We start from the raw sequence: 24,863 nt of genomic DNA on the forward strand, positions 1-24,863 counted from the left end.
TATAGATATCAAAATACCTCAAGAGATTAAAGGTTCAGGCAATGATTGACGAATTGTATAAATGGTTTAAAAGGTGTAATTACAATAATGCCATGAAATATTCTTAATATAATGCGATAACTGATCTGTATATAAAAACGTATTTCTCCCTTTAATTTATCTACTTTTCGCCAGGTAATTCTTTTATCCTTATTTTTCATCAAATTATTGATTAATTTCTTTACAGGATGAATATTTATATATGGATGTTAACAATAGGGGTGGTTTGTGCCTCCCAGGTAAGATACGACAACTTCAAAGTTCATAGAGTATTCCCAAAAAGTGAAGATGATGTAGAAGCTTTAACAAAATTGCAAGAAAATCCATCTTACGATTTTTGGACCGATGGAGTTGGATTAAACTATACCGTTGATATTATGGTACCACCCCATTTGGAATTTAACTTCAAAGATTTTTTATGTTTAAAAAACTTAAAATCGGAAGTTTACATTGAAAACGTACAAAATCTTATTGACAAAGAAAGGCCCTCCAATAAAAGAGCTGACGGACCAAGATCTATGGGATGGTTAGAATATTACGAATTAGATGAGGTAACCCATTACTTATAACCGTAAATTTTAATAGATGTTAATAATACGTTTTATTCTTAGATTTATGATTGGTTAGATCAATTAGCAGTCGATCATTCTGATGTTGTAAAAGTTTTAACTCCAGGTACCTCTTATGAAGATCGCGATATTAAAGGACTTCATATTTCATACTCTGCAAATAATGAGGATAACACTATTTATATCGAAGGTGGAATTCATGCTCGTGAATGGTACTATAAAAGACTTTATGAAGAGAAATAAAGCTAAATCTAGAAACTCCAGTATACGTATTGGATGCCATCTTCAAAAACAAGTTTAAAAGTGACAAAATTGGTGATAATTGACTATTTATATTCTCATGGTTTATAATTATTTTGATTTTTCTAAATCTGATATCCATATTAAATCGACTCTTCTGTAATACTAACGGAAATATTTTTGCTATCGGTAATGTATTGTGAAGATGGCTGACTATTTCATATCTATGCACGACAATAAGCACTACTTATTGTCATTGTTGGCCCATTGAATGTTGGCTCGATAAGACAGCAAAATATTCTGGAAGGTTCTGGGACGTTCCTCGATAATCCCTCAGGTATAAATATCTTTTACCAACAGTTTGGTAAAAAGTGATTTTACGTCGAAGTTAACAAATCAAGGGATATACTTCCAATTATTACATAAAATGCGTTAAATCGTTATCATATAGTTTGTGTTTTCTGTAAAGAGTGGCAGTAATTTTGCAAGCTGAAATGTAAGTAAGTTCGTGCGTTCTTATATATAATTTCTTCTTTGACGCTAAGGTTGGAACTATGAAGTTTTTTATCAATTACTACTGGTAAACCATCAGTTTTCTTTATAAGTCTCTGAGGTTCTATGTTCAACCTTAGTGTTTTATAGCAAAACGATGTAGTATATGTTAACTCAGTTTGGATGGATATGATATTAATTGCAACACCGCAACCGACCTCGTCTTAATCAAACTAAAACCTATATTTTATGTTCTGTATTCAGCCAAAATAACTTTCGAATAAGATTTCGCAATACATGATAACTTAGTTTTGGATGGATATGGTATTAAGTATAACGCCTTGGTAGCAAGCGACCTCTGCTTAATCGAGTATATGATTTGTGAAATCATTTTATCAGCCAGCGTCCAATAATCAAGATCACCATGGAGAAAGAAAGAGATCACCAAGTACAATGCCTTGATGTATGTGACCAAGACCAATAATGAAGAACTGAAATATGGAGTGCATCGGAAGGAAACGTCGTGTGTGTTTCCATAAGTATCTACAAGCATTATCATACCGTCACCCACAACAACAGATGGGTATAATTCGTACTCTTTGCCAAAGAGTCAGTTGACTGCGACGGAAAAAATTGAAGAATCAAGAACGATTTCTAAACAACATACTTCAGAGATATGGTAATTTATGGAAAAACATTCAACGCATCAACAACCAGAAGAATAACAACAGATAACGGATGTGGTATGTAGGCGGTTAGATATGGACCTTAGATGTAACGTAATGCATTCAGCAAAGAACAAGCTTCCTCCATTAAAATAGCGGGACGTACCTGTCGCACAACTATAAGGAGAAAAACCGCTGACAGGCAACTACTATTATTATCAATCAAGATCAACATCAACAGAGAGAATGGTATGAGCATTGGACTCTATGAAGGATTTTCTCACTCCACATCGAACGCTGTAATTAGCCCATAGCAATACTCTCTACCACAGTAATAGTATAGTTCATCGCCCAACTTACAATCAACTTGTTCACTTTAGAACTTGTTTCTGAGAAAGATGACATACGGAACGTCAAGCCCGAACAATACCCGAAATAGCTCGTTTTAGTTTTATTTCTAATAACACCGGCCGTGAAAGTCTACGAATTTGTAACTTTATGACAACAATTTAATCAATATTTATTTTAGGATTTCATCGGCTGTAGTTACTTATATAATTAATGAAATAATTACCAGTGAAGATCCAGAAGTTCGTAGAGTAGTTGAACAATATGATTGGTACATTTTCCCTTTGTACAATCCGGATGGTTTTCATTACACCAAAACCACCAATCGTATGTGGCGTAAAACCAGAGTACCTTATGATAATTGTTATGGTGCTGATCCTAATCGAAATTTCGATTATCGTTGGAATACCCGAAATGGTGCTAGTAATAACCCATGTTCTGAAACATACGCAGGACCTTATCCTAATTCAGAACGGGAAATAGCCACCATGTCAGAATTTGTTGATAAAATCCATGACAGATTGGTTGCTTATTTTTCTATTCATTCTTATGGACAATTATTGTTGTTACCATTTGGACATACAAAAGATCATTTAGGAAATTATAATGAATTAGTAAGTATAATAATTTTCGCAAACACAATCGTTCAAATGCCATAATATCGCCTTTAGTAAACTATTATTTTTTTTTATTATTAGAAAGAAGTTGGCACAATTGGAATGGAGAAATTAAAAACATACTACGGAACTGAATATCGAGTGGGAAATACCGCTGAGATTTTATGTATGCAACACGAATTATTTCTGCATAGATTTATTAAAATTAAATATTTATTATAGATGTTGCTACTGGAACTTCGACTGATTGGGTGAAAGCAACATACGGAACGAGAATCAGTTACACTTATGAACTTCGAGATACAGGATCATATGGATTCATTTTACCACCAGATCAAGTTCTTCCTAGTGGTATTGAAACGTTCGGTTCTCTTGTTACTATTCTGGATGAATTTGCAAAGCGATAAACGTTATTATTGTTTACTTAAAACTGTTCTGAAAATATATCAGTTGAATTCATTAGTTTTTAATACGAAATAAATGTAAAAAATTGCTTTTAATAAAAAAAAATCACTGTTAGAGTTTATTTCAGCGGACATTATTAGATAAAATATCAGTAATTCATTGATTACTAAGGCGTCAATCCACAAAATTAACGCTATATATGATGCATGGGACAACAGCTATAAAGAGTATTCTTTCATTGCAGTGGAAGAATATTTTGTTAGTGGTTTTTTATATTATTGATAAAGTAGTGTCTTCTCTAGATGTTATTCTCGTATACAGATACCAATATTCGAATCGTCCTGAGTTGTGTTCTTGTACTGAGTTGAGGTCTTTTTCCTGCGCTTTTTTTTCAATTCGTTGCGTCTCCCGATATTATCCTCTCCCATATTTCTGAATGCAGGATAATCAGTCTCAATCCATTGGCGATTTTGGTTATAAGCAGCGTTTTTATCAGAAAGTTTTTGATTATGTAATAAAGCTATAGTATGTATTCTATTTCAAATAACAAATTTGTAATCGACTACCGGCAGATTGGAAATAGTGGTCATCTTGGAAGTATTTTAGGTCGAAAGACAACTTCTTGCAATATAAATTTCAAAGAGGTAGTATACTAGAAGTATTACTTCTTTGAAGTAATTTTTTTATATAAAACTTCTTTTAATAACTCTTTGAATGTGTAGGCAACCAATCTCGCACTGAATCGTCTGGTTATTAACTTTTATTATCGGGTCTTGTATATATATAAGGAACGTTTTTAAAGCAATGACTGATATTAAAAAAAAACACAATGTTACATTTCAAATATTTTATTGTTATGCCAAATCGCTTGATGCTAAATTTCACGTGTAGGGAGGGACGTCGAATTAAACCAATCAATTGCTGCAATTAGATCTAGAGTTTGTATGAACATACGATTTTTAAGCATCTATCTTGAGCACAATTTCTGAAACTTAACGTTCTGTCACAATGTTTTAGAGAACTGACTTTAAACTTTTTGGAAAATGCGAAGACAACACTGATATATCAGTATACTATAGTCTATAGTCTATAAATCGTTGCGAATACTTTCTTTTGTGATCACATTTTCATAACCTCCGCAAAACTGTCGAATCGTCATTCGATTGCTCAATATTGTTTAAATGTTTGCTGGCGTAATATTCTCCGCGTTCAAGAAACGAATAAGAACAATAAGAAAACCCAAAACAACTTTCTCTTACAGCTGCTCCATCTGGTTTCCAAGTGAGAGAAGAAATTAATCGGAGGTGTTCAAAATCGCTACTTCAACAGCAGTCTCCTCCTGATTTCCTCTACAGATTTTTGGGAGGTTTTCGAACCATCTTCTCATTTCAGTAGATCAATACATTTTAGTCTGAAGCTATGATTTTTTTTAGACGGGAATCTTCCCTGGACGAGATAATCTCTTCGCGCTTTCTGTTATGTCGTGCTTTTTATTACTTTAGGTTGCCAGCAAACATGATATCTCACAGATGGTGAGATGTAAGTATCTCATATTATTTCTGAATCAGCGCAAGTATCCAGGGTATATAGAGTGTCCTTTGTGAAGAAAAAATTGAACACAGTCTCTCCATTTGCAACTTCTTTTAGTAGACAAGGGGAGAGATTTAACTTCGACCTCTCGTTAACGTTCTGATACTTAGAAAGTGTTAAGCAGCTATGGAATAATTTCGATAGGTGTTGCCCTTCAAATTGCAGGAAAGACTGACATAATTCCATCTGCTCCTGGAATTTTAAACGATATAAAAGTTATAATGGCTCATCGTATTCTTCCTTCCTCGAAGATAAAGTTGGCTGATGATTACTTAATAGAGATATTAGACTACGAACCTAACTAGTCCTGTATTGCTAGGAATGGCACATCCCATGTTCCAAATACATATTCCATTTTTAAATCACTCGTCTAAGAAAGTTCTGTTCAGTCCGAGACATTTCTTTAGGTATGGTTTTTTGTGGTAATGGATTGTTAACCCATTGAAGCAGTGCACGCTACTATCAAAGAAATTATATGAGGTAAAATAAACAACCATCTGATGAACCTATTTTCATCAGATGGCTTGAACAGTTTGTCCAATATAAGATAGCCGAAGAAGTGGTGTTAATACGAATGATTGCGGAAAAGTTTTCAATGGGTTGTGGATAAGAATTTGACAATAAATGTCTACTAGGAGCTATCCGTTTGACCCTCATGTTATTCCTGATAAGGCTTTTGCTTCTTTACCTGTATACCACATAACACATAAGATACAGTACAAGAGGGGAAGACTCATCTTCTGATTTCAGTGAATCTGAAAATAAAAAAGGTTAAATCTACCGACATTTTCTGATACCTACCGATTTTTACCGTTGATTCTAAAAACATTCAGCTGACTTAGGTTGGCAACGCTGGCTCTGGTCAACATCAGAACTGAACCATCTAAGGAACATCCATTTTTATACGATATATGTAAGCTATCAAAACTGAGAAATATATATTACTCAAAGGTGCATGGACTACCTGTCTTTAAGATGAATTCAATTGTTTAAAAAAAAGAGCTGATGTCTTAACACACATTATATTATTAAAGTGTGTCTTACCTGAACTACACATTTTAAAAATGTAGAGGATACGATGCATTCCAGAATCTTCATTTTAAACCCATCGTATTCAGGAAACCTCAATAGTCAAGAAAAATTCAATACTACTAAGAACACATTTCACCTTTCGTTTGCTTCTTCACATGTGTTACCTTGTATCCTGAAATTTTTGTTGTTGTATAAGCTCATGTAATAGTTTGACTGGATGTTACAAACACCTTGTTCATTGACAGTAAAGAAGTGAATCAAGATAAGCAAAAGTAACTAATAAACTATATGGCAAAGCAGACTTTTTGGATCAGAAAATGTGCAATTCTGACTATGAGAGATAACCACAAAGCTAGAAAAAGGTATGCTACAAATTTCACCTGAAACCTGTTGTCAACACTTTTTTTACTTACTGCTTTAATACTTTATTATTTCTCTTGCAGTGATATTGATTTTTGTGGGTAAACAAACAAGTGTGGTCAAGCGTAAGGAATCCGTTGAAAGTTGAAGATAAACTGTAAAATTTTATAGTTAGAACAAAGCGACACGAACTTGTGCAAATGCGTGCATTTGGGCAAATATCATATCATTCGTAAATATAAAATACTACTATATTATTTCGTTTAAGGCAAATAAAATTGTTTATGAGCTATACCACTTTTATTCCGAACTGAGAGGACACATATGTCTCAATAAAATATACTAATATACAAGCTCTATATTCTCTACTTATAGGTACTTACTTCTGATGAAAATAAAATTCATTCCGTTCTAAAATTTTGATTTTGTCTTTATTTATATTTTGTCTTTTTGACACGGTCTGTATAATTATCTGTTGTAACACAACCTTACTCGTGCATATCGTGTTCAGGTATGTGTTAATAAGATGTTCAACTTCCATTCTGATTCTCGTTTTTCCTTTCTCTTCCTTTTTTCGCTGCTTAAATAATAAAATCAACGCTCAGGGATATAATAGAAAAGTACACTCCAAAATTTTTATTATTGATCTCTATGTTCCTTTTCTCATGTCGCTGGTTTTAATATCACGTCAAGTTACAAAATGCGCTGTCAACACCAACTCTCCGAGGTATAAGAGAAAAGTAGACTTAGGAAGTTCAAAAGTCGATAATAGTCTCCGATTTTTTTCATACATTACAAACTGTTTTTAATTAAAATGTGTGTGGTAAAAATTATAAACTATTGGTTAAAAATGACTTTATACAAAGAAGTATTTTTAACTGGGGCATTGAAGGCATCAAAACATCAACTAAAACTTAGAAGTAGGAAGTAATGAAATGAATTTTATGTTATCTGGGATTCTTGTAAAGTTTTAACGCATCGTTAAGTTTAGGTCATCTGAATTTTAAACAGCACCTATCTGACTATAAAATTTTTATGTTTTTAAGTTAATCTTACCGCATTTAACTTTATAAAAGATATTTAAAATATTGTTTTAATTAAAGGGCCAAGAAATGCTAATTAAATTATTGTGGTTAAGCTTTAATCGTTGGAGTGTATACCAACAAAGGCGCATTAAATTTGTTAAAGTATGTAGACAAGTCAAAGTTTCTGAAACTCGGAGGTAACTTGCGGTCAAGTTGGGTGGACCCTCGTCACTTTACCGGATAGCCTTTTCATGCTGTTATCGTGTGTTCTCACGGTTACATCAATCAAACTGATCAAAAAGAATGGAGTGAAAAATAGATCTACTTATCACACAGTATTATTTATTTTATTTTTTTATCGAAGAGACAGATAACGGAACGTTTGAGATAAACAATGGGTTTTTGGAAATGAATAGGGTGACGGTGATTTTCAAGTGGGAAATGTCGAATGCGGGAATTTCCACCGCGCATACGTTAGGTGGTATATATTCTCGATTGGATCAATTGGTGCCAATTTAAAGTCCTCCATCATTGGCAATGTGGGTCCAATTCAGAGCTCCATACGCGGTCGCACGTATGTCCTATTTCGCCATATGTGGGGTGCATTGCACTTTCCTATCATCCGAGATGCCTATCACGTCCCCTTCAGTAAAACTAATCCGTCTTCGGCGTCGTCTAGTGACTTTCCGGAGAGCTCAACTATGCGGAAAATGCCCAGAATCCTCGATGTAGTAGCATTCAGTGTTTACCAGGCCATACTGCTGTCGTGATACAAAGACCCGGTGAGAAACCGAGAAAAACGAAAGCTTCGGGCGAATTGTTTACTAGCAAGAGTGAAATTTTCCGCTTGACACTCGGAATTGCAAACTTCTTGCATTTAAGTCTTACTCATTCTGACGCTACTGTTCCTAGATATAGAGTAATATAGGAATGGAGTTTCGTCGTCTTGTTTATCTCGTGACAGTTCCTTCTCGGCTTTTCTTAATGAGGTTAATGCGGATAACTTGTTAAGTTTGGATATATTTTCTTTAAGAAGATTCCATATTAAACAAAGTAGAAATGTTGCGCTTTTCTAATTAATTCGAATGATTTAATCTCTTTTTTTATAATGTTATACTGTTACGTGTCTTGTTTATATACCCTAGAGGCACGCTGTTATGACATCCCCGAGGTTTCTAATTGCTTTACGGTCGATTCTCGCATCCATGTATTGCGACAAATGCAATTAGTACCCAACTGGTTAAGAGAAACATCCATCTCTATTTATCTTTACATTGTTTACTATAAAGGGAACAGTCTAAAAATAGATTATTTTTTTTAGATTTACTAGTACTTATTATAGTAGTAACAACTAAAAGTTTTGGGTTCTAGAAATTTTAAATTTTTATTTACTAGGTAGAAATATATAATAAAATTCATATAAATCTAGAATTGAAGACCGCTTGCGCACTTTCCGTCGTGGAGCTTTCCCGAACTCGCTTTCGAGCTTTAAAGCTTTCAGTGATTGTCGAAGCGGCGTACAACTGCAAGCGTTCAGTGTAAGCTTCCGCTAAGTTCAACACGTGCTCATCGAATCTGAAGAAAACAAACCGAATCGGTTATCTTAATTTCATTTTAAATAATTGTTATAAAAGGTAAGAAAACTTTATTGTTTTTATTTAATACGTTAAACACTATAGTTTAGGTAACACTGTAGATATACGAAAAATTTAATTATGTGTTCGACACGAAAATTGAATTTTGATTTTAATTAACCGATAAGTTTTATCGAACCGTTATTTATTATACGTATGTGGTTAAATGTTACAGGTTTCAGTATTATAATTGAAATATGATATAAAATCCAATTTGTTTCTTTTAAATAATAATATTAAAATATGGTAATAATTAAACGGTGAATTTAGTCCATTTTATAATTTTCGTTTAGGTTAAAAAAGTTTTTTTAAACTTTTTACTTAAAACGCCTTGAATAATTTTAATGAAACGAATTATACGAATACTTTTTAAACTCTTAACGTTCAAATTAACATTCCATTTTCGCTCAAAAACAAGTGTTTTATCATTAAACTGTAAACAAACTTATTTTCTTTTTAGATTTTTATAATTTTAAAATTTATGCTATTTATAAACTGTTTATTAACATTATGAATGAGTGCGTGAATATTTTATTTACTATATAATTATGATCACGTTTGAAAACGTGTGGTGAAAATGTGTTCGTGCTATTTATTTTCATTTATTAATTTATGAGGTTTTACCTCGAACCTATTATAAGTATGCGTACATCATTTCTTCTTTCAATAACAATTCTATGTATGGAATTCCAAAATATTATGATCTACAAAATAACGTATTTCGAATTTAGTTTTATTTTATTTACCATTTTGCGTTTGTTGTTTGAATATGATGTGCGTATTGATTTCAATTTTAATATTCTAAAAAGAAAGATGTTTCTTAGGCATTCGAATACAAAGGGAAAAGAGGGTTCCGGTTTGGAATGTTCTCTTCTTGGTAGAATTTATATCACTCAGGAAATATTTCGAATTTTCGACTCGATGATCTTTTCTTTTCATAATATTGCTATAAAATATTTTTAAAATTGTTGATTATAAGAGTTCATCAAATTGTATCATGTTTGATTCTACTTTATCTCATAAATCTTAAAAGTTTTTATGCAAATAAAGTTACGGAAAAACAAAAACAATAAGTTTTTGTTTATTCCTGCATTTCCATAACTTTCAGATAAATTTGTAAGATTCTAGAAACGCAGTTGAGAAACTTGTTATTTATAAAAACTTATTAAGTTTATTCCAACACTTAAGTTTTCAGCATCTATCAGCATATATTTGATCTTCATTTCCCTCATCCTTGCTTTTTTAAGTCATAGAAAATTGAAGTTTGCCATTCCGAGGCCTTAGAATTGGTTTACGGGTTGTACTCTAACACCCAAAATTTGCTCCCTATCATGACATGCTCCATAAACAAAATCATTTAGAATCGATACTAAAATGACAAACAACGTTCCTGTCTTGGTTTTTGTATCACATATAGAGTGATGCCGATATCAACAGGATAAAGATAAGTCACGGAAATGTCTGTTGTGTTACTTCCATCGCGATATTCCTCGTTATAAATTAGTGTAAAAACCAAGGCGGTCTAAGAACTAACTTAAGTACTATATTTAATAATCTTTAATTTGTCAACAGAGACTTGACTGTGGTTCTACATATATTGGTGGATTTTTTTTGTAAGTGTTCGCTGTGTACAGGTGTGGCTGGGTCAATGATACACTTAATAATCTGTTGAGGTGTAGTTCATGTTTGTAATGATTATACGGCTTATATTCTTTTATCAATCAGCTTTCCGCGATCATTTAGATGTTCACAAATAACAAATGTTTAATTTGCGCATTGTATAATTCGCGAATCAATAGTAGTACTAGATCTCTTTACATTGTTTATGCTTGTCCCTTTAAATAAACGATCTGACGTGAGTTTCTTCAGCGCATGTTGACTATGTATGAGTACAAAATTGGGTTTGTCAAAGCTTGCAATATTCAGATCTATACTGTGCATGGGCTTTAAATGTTCATGAGAGATTTCTACTGGTTAGGTACAAAAGTATTGTTAATACGTGGAAAAGAATCTTGGTCTTTACAATATAGTAAATGTGGAAATCCTGGGAATCGACCATACAAGGGAATTAAAACAAATTAGTCCTTTTTTCCTTTAACCGAGCTTTCGGAATAATTTTATTCCTTCGTCAGGGCAAAACTAATTAATTATAAGAAAACAAAGGCTAAGACGCATAAAGCATAAAAAGCCAAATATATAATGAAAGCCTGGATACTCAGTTTAACACTTCAATACTCAAAAATATGATAGTACACAATTACATTATTAAAGTTACAAAAATTAAGCACAAAGTAACGTTAAACTACAATTTAATATTATAAAGTTCGGCACGAACCACATTAAAAGTTGAAAAAACCAGATTTACATGTAAGAACCAAAGGAACAAGGAAGAGAAAAAAACGACCTTTATTTCAGAAAAATAATAAAAGGTGGCGTCGAAAATATGAAACATTACAATTCCAAAATTTTTATAACAAAAACAATAAAATGAATTGTATCTAAAACTGTAACCAAATAAGTTAAAAAGTTAAGAAAAAAAACTAATAAAAACAACAACTAGAGTTATCTTTGGAGTTGTTACTAGAAGACCAATTATTAGTAACTAGGAAGACATATACAGAACTTAAATTTTCAGTATCCATTCTAAAATTCACCGATCCAACTTCCCTATTAATATAAACCATTTCTAGAAAGATGCTCTTATTGTAATTCAATTCCTTTTCAAGGATAGAGATATTGTCAAAATCAAACTGATGCCCTTCCTTAACGTGATGCGCAAGTAAAGCACTCTTTCTTTCTTCGCGTGCTTGACAATCTCTCTTATGCTGGTTGATACGGCTAAATAAGTATTGAGAAGTAGTTCCTATATATGATCCATCGCAATTGCTACATGGGATCTTATGCATAGATGACATTTGACTTGGATAACAACAGTACAGGTTCTTTAGTTCTTGAAAATAGAGAGGAAAGAGGTAAAAAATTGGTGTTAGAAAACCTCAGAGTTTCAGAGGATAGTACAGAATTCAGTTATTTAGTGAGATCGGGTAGGTAAGAAATTTTTATATATTTAGTGATCCTAGTTGGGTTAACAGTATGTTGTGGCGCTGTCATGTCAATAATATTAATCTTACTACTGTTGTGGTTAAGGATACCACCCAAAAGACGAGGTGGAAAGCCATTATTAATGAAAATGCTAAACAACCTTTTTTTATTACCTTCCCAAAAAAACAGGGTTGGAAATTAATATAATTCTATCCCGCATGGCGACAATAGTATTAATCTTTTGATTGATAGGATGATTGGAATAAAAATTTATGAATCTCTCCGAGTATGTGGATTTAGTGTACCAATCCAAGATAATGGTCTGGTCATTATTTCTAATAACCTTCGTATCTAGAAAAGGTACCTATGAGTTAACCTCGGTCTCAACAGTAAATTGTAAATGTGGATCAAAACCATTAAATACGTCAAGAACAATATCATCTACATACTTACAGATGAAGGCAAAAGTAAACTTGAGTAAAGGAACGCACTCATCCAAAAGATGATCCATAACCATAGTAGCTAAAATGGGGCTGAGAGGACTCCCCATTGGAGTACCAAATTTCTGGCTGTAATTCTTTTTATCACAAATGTATGGTCGATTCCCAGGATTTCCAAATTTACCTTATTGTTAATGTTGTCGGAACTGATTGTAGGTTGTAGATAATTTTTATTTGACAAGCTCAGTGGAATAGCACGTAGACATAATATGCCTCTCTGTCCATGATCCTTGGACAAATAGAACATACTACTTGTTCTGCGTCGCATCTTTGCGTCTAAATCTTGCGTAGTCCTGAGCGTAAATTAAAGTTCTGTATCTGCTGATTTCGGAAATCAATCAGAAATTACATATAACTTTACCAATTACACCTGCGATATTTAAAAATGAGAAAAGCAAACTTAAAGACCAAGGCTGTTTCTTGCTACGCTGTAATTAGTAGATAATTCGTGCAAGGTATCAACGCCGTCCTGGGTTGAATTATAAAAATTCATAATTTCTGGCAATTTCTCATCACCAGATTTTTCAACCTTTTGGGACATTTGACACTGACGTTTTTATTTTGTATATTTAGAAAAGCTAAATACTACTTGATATTTGACGCTATTCTTCCTGATTGTTCTAACCAATGTGAGTTTAGAGTAAGTTGATCATTATAAGAGGATAACTGTTCAACTATACTATTTGGTTTGTTACTTATTCAGAAAGGCCCTGCTGACTCCATGACAACGGAAACATCCGTGTTTACACGGATTATCCTTTAAACCATATTTGGAAAACTTGGCATATACGGAAGGAATGGTATACATCCTCTTAATGCTTCCAACTTCTCATCAACAGTTAGGTATTCACTGGGATCATAGCATACCTTACAATTTTTTACAAATTGATTGTAGATCCTTCTAATTTGTGTCAACTTGTCAATCTCTTACTGTTGCACTCTAATTTATATAATATCAAATTGTAGAGATTATAGCAAAATATAATATCTTTGTTGTGACATTGTTGTACAAACAGTCCTGTCAAGTAAAGTAACACTGTAAATAACCAAGTAAATATGATTTGCATCACACATTTAGTTACTAATTTAACATTTCTATAACGAACAATGTTGCAAAACATATCTTCTGTGACAGATAGCAGCCGACAATCAAGAGTATTCTTGTGTGGTACGACTCCCTTTACTCAAGGCAAATGAATTATTATATTTTCTGACCTTGTTCTACTCCTGATATTTCGTCTCCGTGTTCTGTTTCTTTTCCTGCAACTTTTTCTCTTACAGCTGCTTCACTTTCCTTTTTGGATTCATTATCTATAAAAGATTCCACCTTAGACCTTCCCCCAAAAATGCACCCTAAAAATACCTTTTACTTTAGTTGAGATTCGTGAGAACTTACATCGAACTACTGGTTCATATACAGCTAACATTGAGCCTATTTTGTTAAAATACGTATAATCTTAAGCTACACAGCATTACAGTATACTAGTTTGTCAAATAATTATTAATTACAATACTTGCTACATTGAGCATTTATTTTTTTAATTTAAATTACTGACGTTATAGTTCTTGTTGGCCTTATTCTAATCGTTGTTATTGGTTTTGTTATGTGCGTTGTTGTTATTCCCCTTAATCTCCTTGTTCTTATTACTGTTGGACTTTAAAACCGTTAATTTATCAGTAGTTACATGGCTACTAGATTACAGCAACCATTATGATTTTGCGTTACCAGAAACAATACTTTCAAATATGAACAACACATTTATTTAGATCTTGTAATAGTAAAATATTATACAAAATTATTTTTAAATTGATTAGTTTCCAAAAAAAGTAATTTCATGGGTCAACTTTGAAATATTATGGCAGTTAAACCGAGCAATTTGGTATATAGACTAGTTATGTGCATTCGAATTATTTTGGTTCTAAATGTGGTACCATCATGCCTGCTTAATTTTGGATATAATTTTAGAAATGTAAAGTATTTATAATAAATATTTATTTCATTTACTTTACGAAAGAAATATGAAATTATTAGAAAATGTAACTATAAGATCAAATACTATCACTAATTTTATGGATTAGACTTCGGTTGCAGGAAAGATTTTACATAACTGCATCCTCACAATTTGGGTTTTTGTCTTGAACTGTGTTGTGTTATACATATTCTTTGCTCGTGCGGCTTGACGGATGCTCAAGATATACAAAATAAATCTTGTATACTGTGTCATTAGTCCGCTGTACTAATTTTATGATATTATATTAGAATAGTGGCTCAGTAGCATGATGAAAAGCTACTGTCTTTTGCTGGTCCAGTATTAGAATACGCCATGAATATGCGTTATTTCAGAAGAAAGAGAATCTAGGTTCGGCTCACTACCAAGAAAAATCTCCCTTTGAGTTTCGGTTGAGTGTTATAAGTTATAAGGTTTGAAGTGCAATTAAGTATCTGATCTTTAAGTTAGACATAATAAATAATAGGAACAGACCTAGTTCGAGCGAACATTATGTCAGGTTCCATCCTTATCTTTTTAGTATTACACCATCATTATAAAATAGTGTATTAGAGTTGATCTTTTGCAGTCTGTTATTTTATTTGCTATCTGCTCAGATTGTCGAGAGAGATGTTGTTTCAAATAATGTTCTGTTGAACTAAAAATTGTCCGAGTTTCAGAATCGATGTCTCAATAAATATTGCGTAGGTACGCTAAATATGTATCATCCCTTGTGTATTTCCCCTTTTCGACCAAAATGATGTCATCTATAAAACGATGAGATATTGAAATGAAGTTAGTTTTCTGACAGAGTTTATTCACGGATTTGAAATAAAATGAGACGATTAATTTCACTAAGAAAGCATAGTTTAAAAGCTTTTGTCAAGCAAGTACAGCTTAGGATAGGAAAACTGTTACAGTAATTCAATGTTAGCTTTTGTAGTATACGGTATATATATTATTTTGTTTCCCATCCATTAATTATTCCGTCACATTAATTTTTCAAGAGATTCAAATCTCATTGAAAATATATCGTGGTGGAATTTATAAAATATATTTCATGAGGTTTACTTATTACACTACAATATTTATTAAATCACATTTACGATCAACTTAACTCGTAATACATTTCTGAATAATCTAAGAACTTCAATACAACGAATAATAAGAAATTTATTATCCATACTTTTATGTTATTCAGAAATCCTTCACCTTCTCGATGGAAAAATATTTTCTATATATCTTTATGAAATGTTGTTGACAACCAAAAACTTGTTATTGAGCTTGTTATTAATTCAGTCCTGAAATATTTTATATTAAATTTATCTTAAATAAACATCTCTGAAAAAATGTGAAAATAAATATAACATATTCGTGAATAATGCGAAAGCTGAAACTTGATGGTTTAATCTATATCATATAAATTTTCGAGCGGTCATGAAAGAGAAAATAAAGGTTATTTATTCAGAGATCTCATCTAGATTAGAGAAAAGTTATTCTATCTTTATAATTGAATTTAATCGAAGTTCTTCCGCAAATGAAATATTAGAACGAAATGGGAAAAAATGTTAGTATATCAGGTTATGCATAAATCTTCTTCAATTTATTTCTTTTTACGCTGATAAATAAGCGATCGTGTCGGTGACACAGTTTTCCGAAAGAGCATTACTCCCTTTTGGGTCTCTCTCTTTCGATCCCTTCATGTTCTAAATCAGCAGATGCAAAAAATGGGGTCTCTTGGGTCATGAAGCGATGCCAAGCAGTATTTCAAACGGATGCTGAAGCACTAGTCCAGCAAACGGGAACTATTTCCTTTGGAATGCAGTTTAAAATACGTAAAGCTTTTATAGTGGTACCTTTTTTTCTTAATGTCCTATACATACATTTATACTTTGTATGTTCTTAAAGATTGAAAAGATGTTTTAGTTGCTTTTGAACTCAGATTTTATTGTAAGATGGAAAGATGGGGAGATCGAGAAGGGTATGATAAATTTTTTATTTTCTACATGAAAGGAAATGAATACTGCTTTGAGTTTCAGATCATAAGTTGGTTAACCCTCCTTTAATGTCTATTTAGTTTAAAATTTCCATGTGTGATGAACGAAATTAATATTCGCCCTCTTGAAACTTTCTCCCTAAAGTCTTCGTACGTTAATTATCATAATTACTTACACTGCGTAACAAAGTTACATTCCCTTGTGTCGTATTTCAAGGAGGATTTTCTCTAATCAACCTTCCTCTCTTTGTGCGTTCGACGTCCCCACGCAGACGATGTGACAATCATCAATTTTCCATTCACGAAAGAAGTATTGACTTGAACGTCACGCGTCACGTTTGCTTTCCAATATTCCATTTTCTATGTACGAGAACGGAGCGTTATTTGCATTTGGATCAAATGGTAACAGCCAATAAAGCGATTGACTCGAAGAAACGTGTAGACTGGGAACCTTTCCAGCATTGTTTTCAGCGAATCGAAAAAAAAGCAATTTCTAAAGTGCGTTTGGTTCTGATGAAATAGAGTCAATTGAACTTTATTGAACCAATTTAGTGGCCGACCCGGAAAGGCACTAATTAGTCTCGAAACTGTTCGATGATGTTTAAAACCGGCAATTGCTATCATCATTAACACAGCCAATTTAGTTGTGGCGAATCAATATATGCAAATCATGTACACGCGCCTCAATGGATTTTAACAATATCGAAATTAACCAATCGAAGGAATGAATGTTGGGTGTAATTAATGTTTTCTTGGAAGGGAACGACGATACATTTATCACGTATATCGGGTTTGTTTGGACGTCAGGGTGTTTATTATGGTACCACCTGCTCGGAATGACACGCTTCCTGAATTCTAATCGAGTTCGAAGAATTTTGTCGGGGTTTTTTTGAGATTAAACATAAATGCCTTCATTTTACAGGAAATTAATCTTTTATGAATTTTATTTTGTTCATTTTTAATATAATCCCCTAAGAATAAATAGAAAAAGCACATTCACTCAACGTTTTGTTTCGATTGATCGCAAAGAGACGAGATCTTTACATGTCCAAGCTTTGATTTGATTGTCCAGACTCTTGCACTTAGAAACAGAAACTCTTGAAGTCCGTGGTGTTCTTTCCTACACGACACATCTTGTTACGGTCTGGTAACATTTTACTCGTCCGGAAGTTTAATTAAAGTTCCTAAGCGAAACTCAATTAGCACGGTATCGCGGATGCTGTTAGATTTTTAACTACTTTTCGAATAAAGTCCAGAACCGATTTTGAAAACACTATAATTTACCAAGATCATCCTCCGTGGATTTTCTAGAAAGTATGCTCCGTTTTCCTATTTTTCCCTAAAGACTCATTTCTACGTAAATAAAATCACAGATATGTAGATAAGATTGTTACCGATTCCCACACATACACTTACGTAAGGTCGCATCGTCATCAAAGATTCCACGTGTGACTGGCTACTATTCGCATCTCTTCAAAATAGACCAACTGGAATGAAGCTGTGAACAATAATTCGAAACTGTAACATTACATACCTACTAGAGACAAGGTAAAAGCGATTGTGGGCTATTCTAGAGCCCTTTCAAACAGTACTTGTTAGAGTTTCAACATAGATACCTTGGTTGCAGTGATAATGGAAAAACTTTGTTATGGTACGAACGTTGTTTATGAACTTTATTTTTAACTTTATACAGTAATATTTCATTTCAATGTCAGGAAATGTTTCGTATGAAACTAATCTGTGTACATAGTAATATCTACTCCTAATAACATTATGAGATAAAACAAGTAACACATTATGTTCGCAATAAAATTTATGTAATCAATGTTATCTATAACTTTATTTGTTAATCAGGTGGAAAATGTGGTTTCTTTTTCTTATAACAATCCGCGTTGTGACAAACATTAATTATAAATTTTAAATATCTCGCTATCATGGGTTTGATAATATTTAGAAAGAATATTTTACATTAACATTGTCAAAAATCCGGTGATGTTTAATAACTAATAAATTATTACCGAGGTGCTATCGTGTTTGTTCAATCATTATCTATAACACAATATGACATTTTTGTATTAAAATCCGATTAAGATAAATTTGCAACATTTTATTCAAAACAATCTAATCTAACTTCAAAATTTAATTAAGTAACTGTTGGCTTTAATATTTATCAGATTACAAACACAAATGTAAATGACCCGGAAAAGTTAGTCGAGATCCAACTTCGATTCATCCCAAAATCCCATCTGGGAACGACACCATATCCAATGATGTTAATCTCTTCACGAATTCCTTGAAATGTAGCACTCGGAAACAGGGTTGAACATTCAAGTAGAGTATATCGTCGAAATTGCAATAAGACGTTCGAGTGGAGACAATATCAAGACTTGTATTTCGATTGAGATCACTTGCAACTACTAACATGATCTTAAAGGATATAAATTTATTTATCAAATACTCTTAAAGTAGATTGTAGAATGGAACAATACGAAATAAGTGGTGCAAACATACAAATTATCGCCGTAACAGTGGTTGTAGCTAAGAATGGATTGCATATAAATTTGGAATTAGTGCAACGTAGCGGGATATATTAAGCTTTATCGCGGAGGTTTTTGTAATTCAAACGTGGTTTAGCTGTGGTAGAAAAATTCGTATCCAATGTATGGAGATCAGCGTTAAAACGTTTAAATATAAAACGGGAATAAATAAATATACTTAGATTTTAATTACTTTATTGGGTTTATATTTATTTTTACTTGGAAATTTACATTTTTGATTTTAATAAGTCGATGTAGTTTCTAAATCAAACGTCTTCATACTTTATTGAATTAAAAATGAATATTTACCACTAAATGTGCACTTATCACTAAATACGTACATTTATCGTAACATATAGATGAAAATTTAGACAAATTTAACTCAAGGTGGTGTAATAGCGGGCTCACCTTTCATCAACTTCCACTTTTCTATTTTTTCACTCATTCAGTTTTTCTTTATTTAAACATAAATTGTTTCTGCGAATTTCTTCATACAATAGATTATCATCAATAGCTGCTTCAAAGAATTCTTTCAGGCTTGCTACAAGGACTGTGATACAGCTAAAATATAAATATCTATATATTCGAGACGATGACTTTCGCATCAACTGTTATAGACCAAGAATCTGTATAATGGTGTTTGGTATTGATTCTTGCATCCAATTTCCAAAATATTTTTAGGAATTATACTTCTTTTTCCTCTTTGCACGGCTAGGATTAAATACTCAGCTAGGCTTTATAAGGGTGTTCTATAAACACCACTAGAAATTGGGACAGTTAATTTCAAAAGATTTTTTAATTAATATCGATCTATCTTATATAGAATGTTTAAACATTATATCTTTTATCAGAAAAAAATTAGTTCTCTATAAATCCACAGTACACATCCCCATTGATAAACACCGAATGTTAGTTAAGTAAAGTTATTATTTTGAATTGTGGTTAGTTCGCGTACGCTGGAGTTTACAAATATTGGACAAACGAGGATATAGGTGGTCAAGGGTTACTGTATATATTTGGAACAAACAAATGTGCAAAAGCAGAATCTAGAGAGAAGCAAAGTCTGATCATTGCCTGATCGTTGGTGTCCACCCAGGGAATGGGGTATATTGTCCGTGTGATGATCGTGCAATGTGACCCATATCGCCTATAACGGGTGTGTTGGTAGTTGAAAGTAGTTGAATCCACAAATTAATCCTAAACATAAATATTTTGTATTTGGAAGAATAGAAAGTGTAATAAGGTAACCACTGAAGGTGACGCAGATAGTGAAATGCATGGAGAAAGTGGTTAGGACGACGGTTAATAGTCTATAGGTAGTAGGTTAAGATCCTGGAGGTGTGTAAGGAAGATAAAGGATAGTGGAGTAGCAATCGAGGCAAGACGAAGGCAAACATGGGCAGCATAAAGAAAAGCAATAAGGTGATTGAAGATGAAGACTCTGAGCATAAATGGCCCATAAATTCTTATTTGTAACGTTAATAAGGATATAAGTTGTGAGGAGATTGTAGAGGTGGAGCATCTAAGGCGAAAATAAGGTGAAATTAAGATCGAGAGTCATGAAATGAGATAAGACCACATGTATTAGAGACGTGGTATTATAGGTGACAATAAGGATAAGAATGAAATTTCCTTAGATGCAATAAGTGTTTGTCGTTTGGCCTCGTTGTAAAAATCTGTGAAATAAGTGCGGTGTGTATTATGAGATATTATTATGTCTCAGGATTGTAAAAATGGGGATGGGCCAACGTCGTGGTTAAATTATAGAGTTTGGAACAATCATTTGGTTATGAATGCCCTCAGTACAGGAGAGCATTGGGGCTATCCAGAACAAGAATAGATAATGGATAGATTTTGGGTCATGCAGGTAACGTATAAAAGGCGAAGGGTGTAGAAAGGTTGTAACATAAATTGTGTCGTGGAAAAAGTGTTATTGCGCTATCTGTCATGTAGTTCGTTATTAGTTTGTAGGATGACAATGCACTGTTTCGGGATTTTGTGTTAAAAAACCAGCGTTTTTGTTGTGAATAATATGAGGAATTCGTTTATATTCGTACGGAATATGGCAAGCCAAACATTCATCTTGCCTTGGTGAATATTCTAGTTCGTGAGGTTGTGAACTAGAATAACTATTTTGGCCATCATCCGCTCTACTTCAATGTCATTCTGCACGCGACTGAACGTATCTGCAACAGAAAGGTGGAATTTTATTGCGATTACAAGAAGATTCGATTACAATAAGCGTTTCTACGAGCCCAATGCCAGTAGTTTAAGGGTACGGTTTTTGTGATACAGATATATGGGAGAGGATACATTAAGCGATGTGATTGATTTGGTTCCTAGAAGAAGGGTAAGAGTGAATGGTGTTGGGTAGTGGAGGCGAGAGTTTGGTAGGAACAAGGCGTACATTAGAAGACTCATGAGTCATGAGGGAGGTGCATAGGGAAAGACGAATGGGTGAAATGGGGAATCGCACGTATGAAGAAAATTCTGGACGTGAAGATATAGGATTGGACACGATTTACTAAGGGAGGATACGTATAATGATACTAGGGAAGTACTGCATATGTTGGTGACGAAAAGAGGAATGATGAACGAAAGGCTTACATTTATGACAAGGAATGAGGACACGAGGAAGTGGAAGGAAACGGTGCTGTGTATATTGAAGAGATTATAGTATATTCATGACGGTTATGTGGGTGTGGGGTGGGGAAGTGGCGAAAAGGAGTGAGACTTTGAGGTCGTGGCGTTGAAGCAGAAATAAGTAAAGGAATGGACAGTAACAGGACAGATTTGTATTAGTCGAGATGTTAGGAAATAGATTCCTCGAGGCATGCAGGAACATTCGAATCGATAGTCCGATAGCATATCGCCTGATTTCTCTCTGGGAAAGGCGTTAGAGCAATTGTTGTGGGAAAGAATTGAGGGGTTGGTTTGACAGTTTGACTTTAAAGCCACGAAGGTATTCGATATTTCTTGACTATTCACTATCTTAGCTGTGTTTTTTAACATAACCAGCGCTCAAAAATTAGAGTTAGGGAGATGCGATATTGGGGTTACTGTGCGAGCCAGGGGTGTCAGCAGAAGTGAACAGGTCGGTGAACGATACAGAACTAGTGATAAAGATTAGTGCTGAAAGGATACGAGGGTGTTGAGTAGAGGTTGTCACTACAGATTCACACTGGCACCCACAATTTAGATTCTCGTTTTTTAGGCTTTCGGAAGATTCTTTATTGCTTATAGGAAGTACTTACATCTGAGTTATGTGGATGGAAAATTGTTATGAGTTTTGGGATTGTTGAGGAAGATTATGCGTGAACTCTGGGCTCACGTGCTGGATGTTATCTACGATGGGGAGTTTTTGATGTATCATAGCCATTTTACTCTCAAGTTGGTGTCAATAGAATCATTGATTCTGTTGGTTGATTGATGGTCGTTTGGCCGTTTCTAATAAGCCCATATAAGTCTTAGCTTGGCTTAGTTGCAGATATATTTGGTGGTTGCGCTGACGTACTTGAAATATTGGTCGAGGTGTGGGCTGGGTTGGGAGTTGTTTGCAGTGGTAGAGAGAACGGGAGTTGCTGTTGGATGAAAGAAGACAGAAAAGAAGGTTGTTAAGACTCTGACGAGGAGTATATGACAAAAGATGAGGATTGGTTCGGACATGGGAAGAGACAAATTTGTTAGAGACGTTTGGGATATTCCCAAAGATAGTGTGAATATTAGAGTTTCCACACTAGCTTAATTTTAATCTCCACATTGGACTGTAAACATACCTTTATGTAGAAGTACCTTTATTATCTTTATGAGGACCACCGAAATGGCTTGTGGAGAAGCTGAATGGATTGAGGGTTAGAGAGAAGATTGAGGTTAAAGCTTTCAAGCAGTTATCAGTAAATTTAGAGGTGTGAATTTGTAGGAAGCGAACAATAGGTTCTTTTCAAATTATCTAGAACACTACCAGGGTGCTGGACTTCCTGGATTTCTAGAAAACAACTATTCAATTTCGAATCTGATGCTGATTACGAATGTAACTGCAACCACATTCAAGAGTGGACTATTAAATTCGTGTTGTGTTGCCTTTTTAGTTGATCAAACCCATCTAGTGCGGTTTTACTGCTATATGCACCCTGCCTCACCGAAAATATTTATGTTCACTAGGAAGGTATTAAGAAACTAGATCAATCTCACAGAGGAGTAAAAATAATAGTCTGAAAACATAGATTTCTTTCTTGAGTAAATGTGCACAAAATTTTTCATCATTTACATTTATAAAGGTTAACTACACATTCAAAAGACACTTTGTCAATAATTCCACACATTCAACTAGATCCTTATTCCGATATATTTAATTAATTTATCCCGGCCTTTTTCTTTTTCACATTTTGCAGCAAACAACTATTTTATTAATGTAATTTTAATATAAATACCCTCCTTAAACGTTCTAAACAAAATTTTAATTAAATTTGCTCTCATAACCAACAAGGATTTAATATAACCCAATTTTGCGTAAATTTCGTTTTCCATTTGCTAATTGTGTCATTAATATTTAAAAAAAATCGTTAAAAGAGCTTAAGAAAGACCACCCCGTAACTTGGTGACCTCACGTCAATAAAAAGACGGAATTGGGGGTTTCACGAATATTTCATTTTCCCCTTCTTTTAAAACATTAAAGAAACGCGATTTTTTTTTATGAAGCATAATTTCGCACCGTCTTTGTGTTGTTGACGGTCATTTTGGTTATCATTGAAGTCTAAGAAATTGAGATTGTTTATCCTTCTCAGAAGATTTTCCTACTTTGCGTTCAACGTTTACTGCTTTTATCGGTCCCTTTGCACGCCTTATCCTCGTTTCGTCGCCACAAACGTAACCTAATTGTGTTACATGGAACGCTCGTGGTATTCTGACTACATCTGGTCGGGAGCATCCCCTTCGGACTAAATTCACAATTCTGTTTAATCAAGAGTCTAACAAAATTGTTTGTTTAATTAGAAAGTAATAAAATAAAAATAATTAAAATCAATGGTGAAAGTTTATAAAAATATAATAATATGAGAAGCAAATAAAGATTATATTTGAAGTAAATATTGCGACTTTATTAAAGTAGAAAGTAAATAATCGTAAGTTGACGGGTGCGAGAAGTTTGGAAAGTCAACATTCGGCCAGAATTCGAACGCTAAGTTCACAAACGCGAAGAAAACGAGTCGTTTCGTACGTCAACTCCATCTTTAAACTACGTGACCGTGCCGGGTTATTGTTTTAGCGGCGACTTTTATACGAACCAAGTCCTCTAATGGAATTCGGAATCGCGCCGAAAACCGGGTCGGTTTTTCTTCGTCGATTTGTCATCTCCGCCGCCACCGTCCGTCGGAAAACTCCGGGGCGAAATTGGATCGCGCCGTTCCGCCGTAAATACGAAGCCCCGGAAAACATAACGCGGGGTCAGCAAACCCTCTGCGAAGAGTAATTAGCAATAATAAATAACCATGGCTCTGACAATGCGCGACAACATGCCTCCCGTTTTGCTCTACATTCTCGTCGTTGCATCCACTGTCTCTTCTAATTATACGCATGCCCTAATTCACATAAATTGACGCGAACGACTTAATAGCCATTTATTACTATTGGCAATTGCTTCAGAATTGTTTTCAGAATAATCACTTTGAAAAGATAACTTGATTTGCATTAGACTACAGCAGAATATTGAAAACTGAGTAAGAAAATAGTGGAGAAGAAATTAATTTTGAATAAGAAATTATTTTTTCGTTTGAACAATAATACTGA

At 33.6% G+C, this 24,863-nt stretch overlaps 2 protein-coding genes and 2 long non-coding RNA genes across 4 annotated transcripts in view; 2 read left to right on the forward strand and 2 right to left on the reverse strand.

Moving 5' to 3' along the window:
• The first annotated feature begins 227 nt into the window (after positions 1-227).
• LOC111413145 (zinc carboxypeptidase-like) lies at positions 228-3,377 on the forward strand. The gene is made up of 5 exons (XM_071197342.1): positions 228-590; positions 651-820; positions 2,535-2,967; positions 3,052-3,136; positions 3,193-3,377. The coding sequence occupies exons 1-5, from the start codon at positions 228-230 to the stop codon at positions 3,375-3,377; spliced, it is 1,236 nt and encodes a 411-aa protein (XP_071053443.1).
• An 898-nt stretch (positions 3,378-4,275) lies between these two features.
• Positions 4,276-5,913, reverse strand: LOC139430206 (uncharacterized). The gene is made up of 3 exons (XR_011640671.1): positions 5,777-5,913; positions 5,263-5,720; positions 4,276-5,157 (listed from the first exon to the last, which is right to left on the reverse strand). It is a non-coding gene; the product is annotated as an uncharacterized lncRNA (long non-coding RNA).
• A 2,969-nt stretch (positions 5,914-8,882) lies between these two features.
• The window catches only part of LOC111413146 (probable G-protein coupled receptor B0563.6), a 37,800-nt gene continuing 21,819 nt past the window's right edge, over positions 8,883-24,863 (forward strand). The window contains exon 1 of the mRNA XM_023044024.2: positions 8,883-9,016. The gene's annotated coding sequence lies outside the window, so the exon portion shown is untranslated. The remainder of the gene's footprint in view (positions 9,017-24,863) is intronic.
• On the reverse strand, positions 17,506-18,262 carry LOC139430239 (uncharacterized). The gene is made up of 3 exons (XR_011640710.1): positions 18,159-18,262; positions 17,959-18,040; positions 17,506-17,895 (listed from the first exon to the last, which is right to left on the reverse strand). It is a non-coding gene; the product is annotated as an uncharacterized lncRNA (long non-coding RNA).

The sequence above is a fragment of the Onthophagus taurus genome, chromosome 1 (assembly GCF_036711975.1).
Source record: "Onthophagus taurus isolate NC chromosome 1, IU_Otau_3.0, whole genome shotgun sequence".
NCBI classification, from domain to species: Eukaryota; Metazoa; Arthropoda; class Insecta; order Coleoptera; family Scarabaeidae; genus Onthophagus; species Onthophagus taurus.

What these genes read in the sequence shown, in the direction of transcription:
- LOC111413145 (XM_071197342.1), top strand. Translation starts at nt 228, where the DNA reads ATGAATATTTATATATGGATGTTAACAATAGGGGTGGTTTGTGCCTCC. An exon ending in GGAATTCATGCTCGTGAATG is followed by an intron (nt 821 to 2,534) that starts GTACTATAAAAG and finishes TATTTATTTTAG; the next exon opens with GATTTCATCGGCTGTAGTTA. An exon ending in TAGGAAATTATAATGAATTA is followed by an intron (nt 2,968 to 3,051) that starts GTAAGTATAATA and finishes TTTTATTATTAG; the next exon opens with AAAGAAGTTGGCACAATTGG.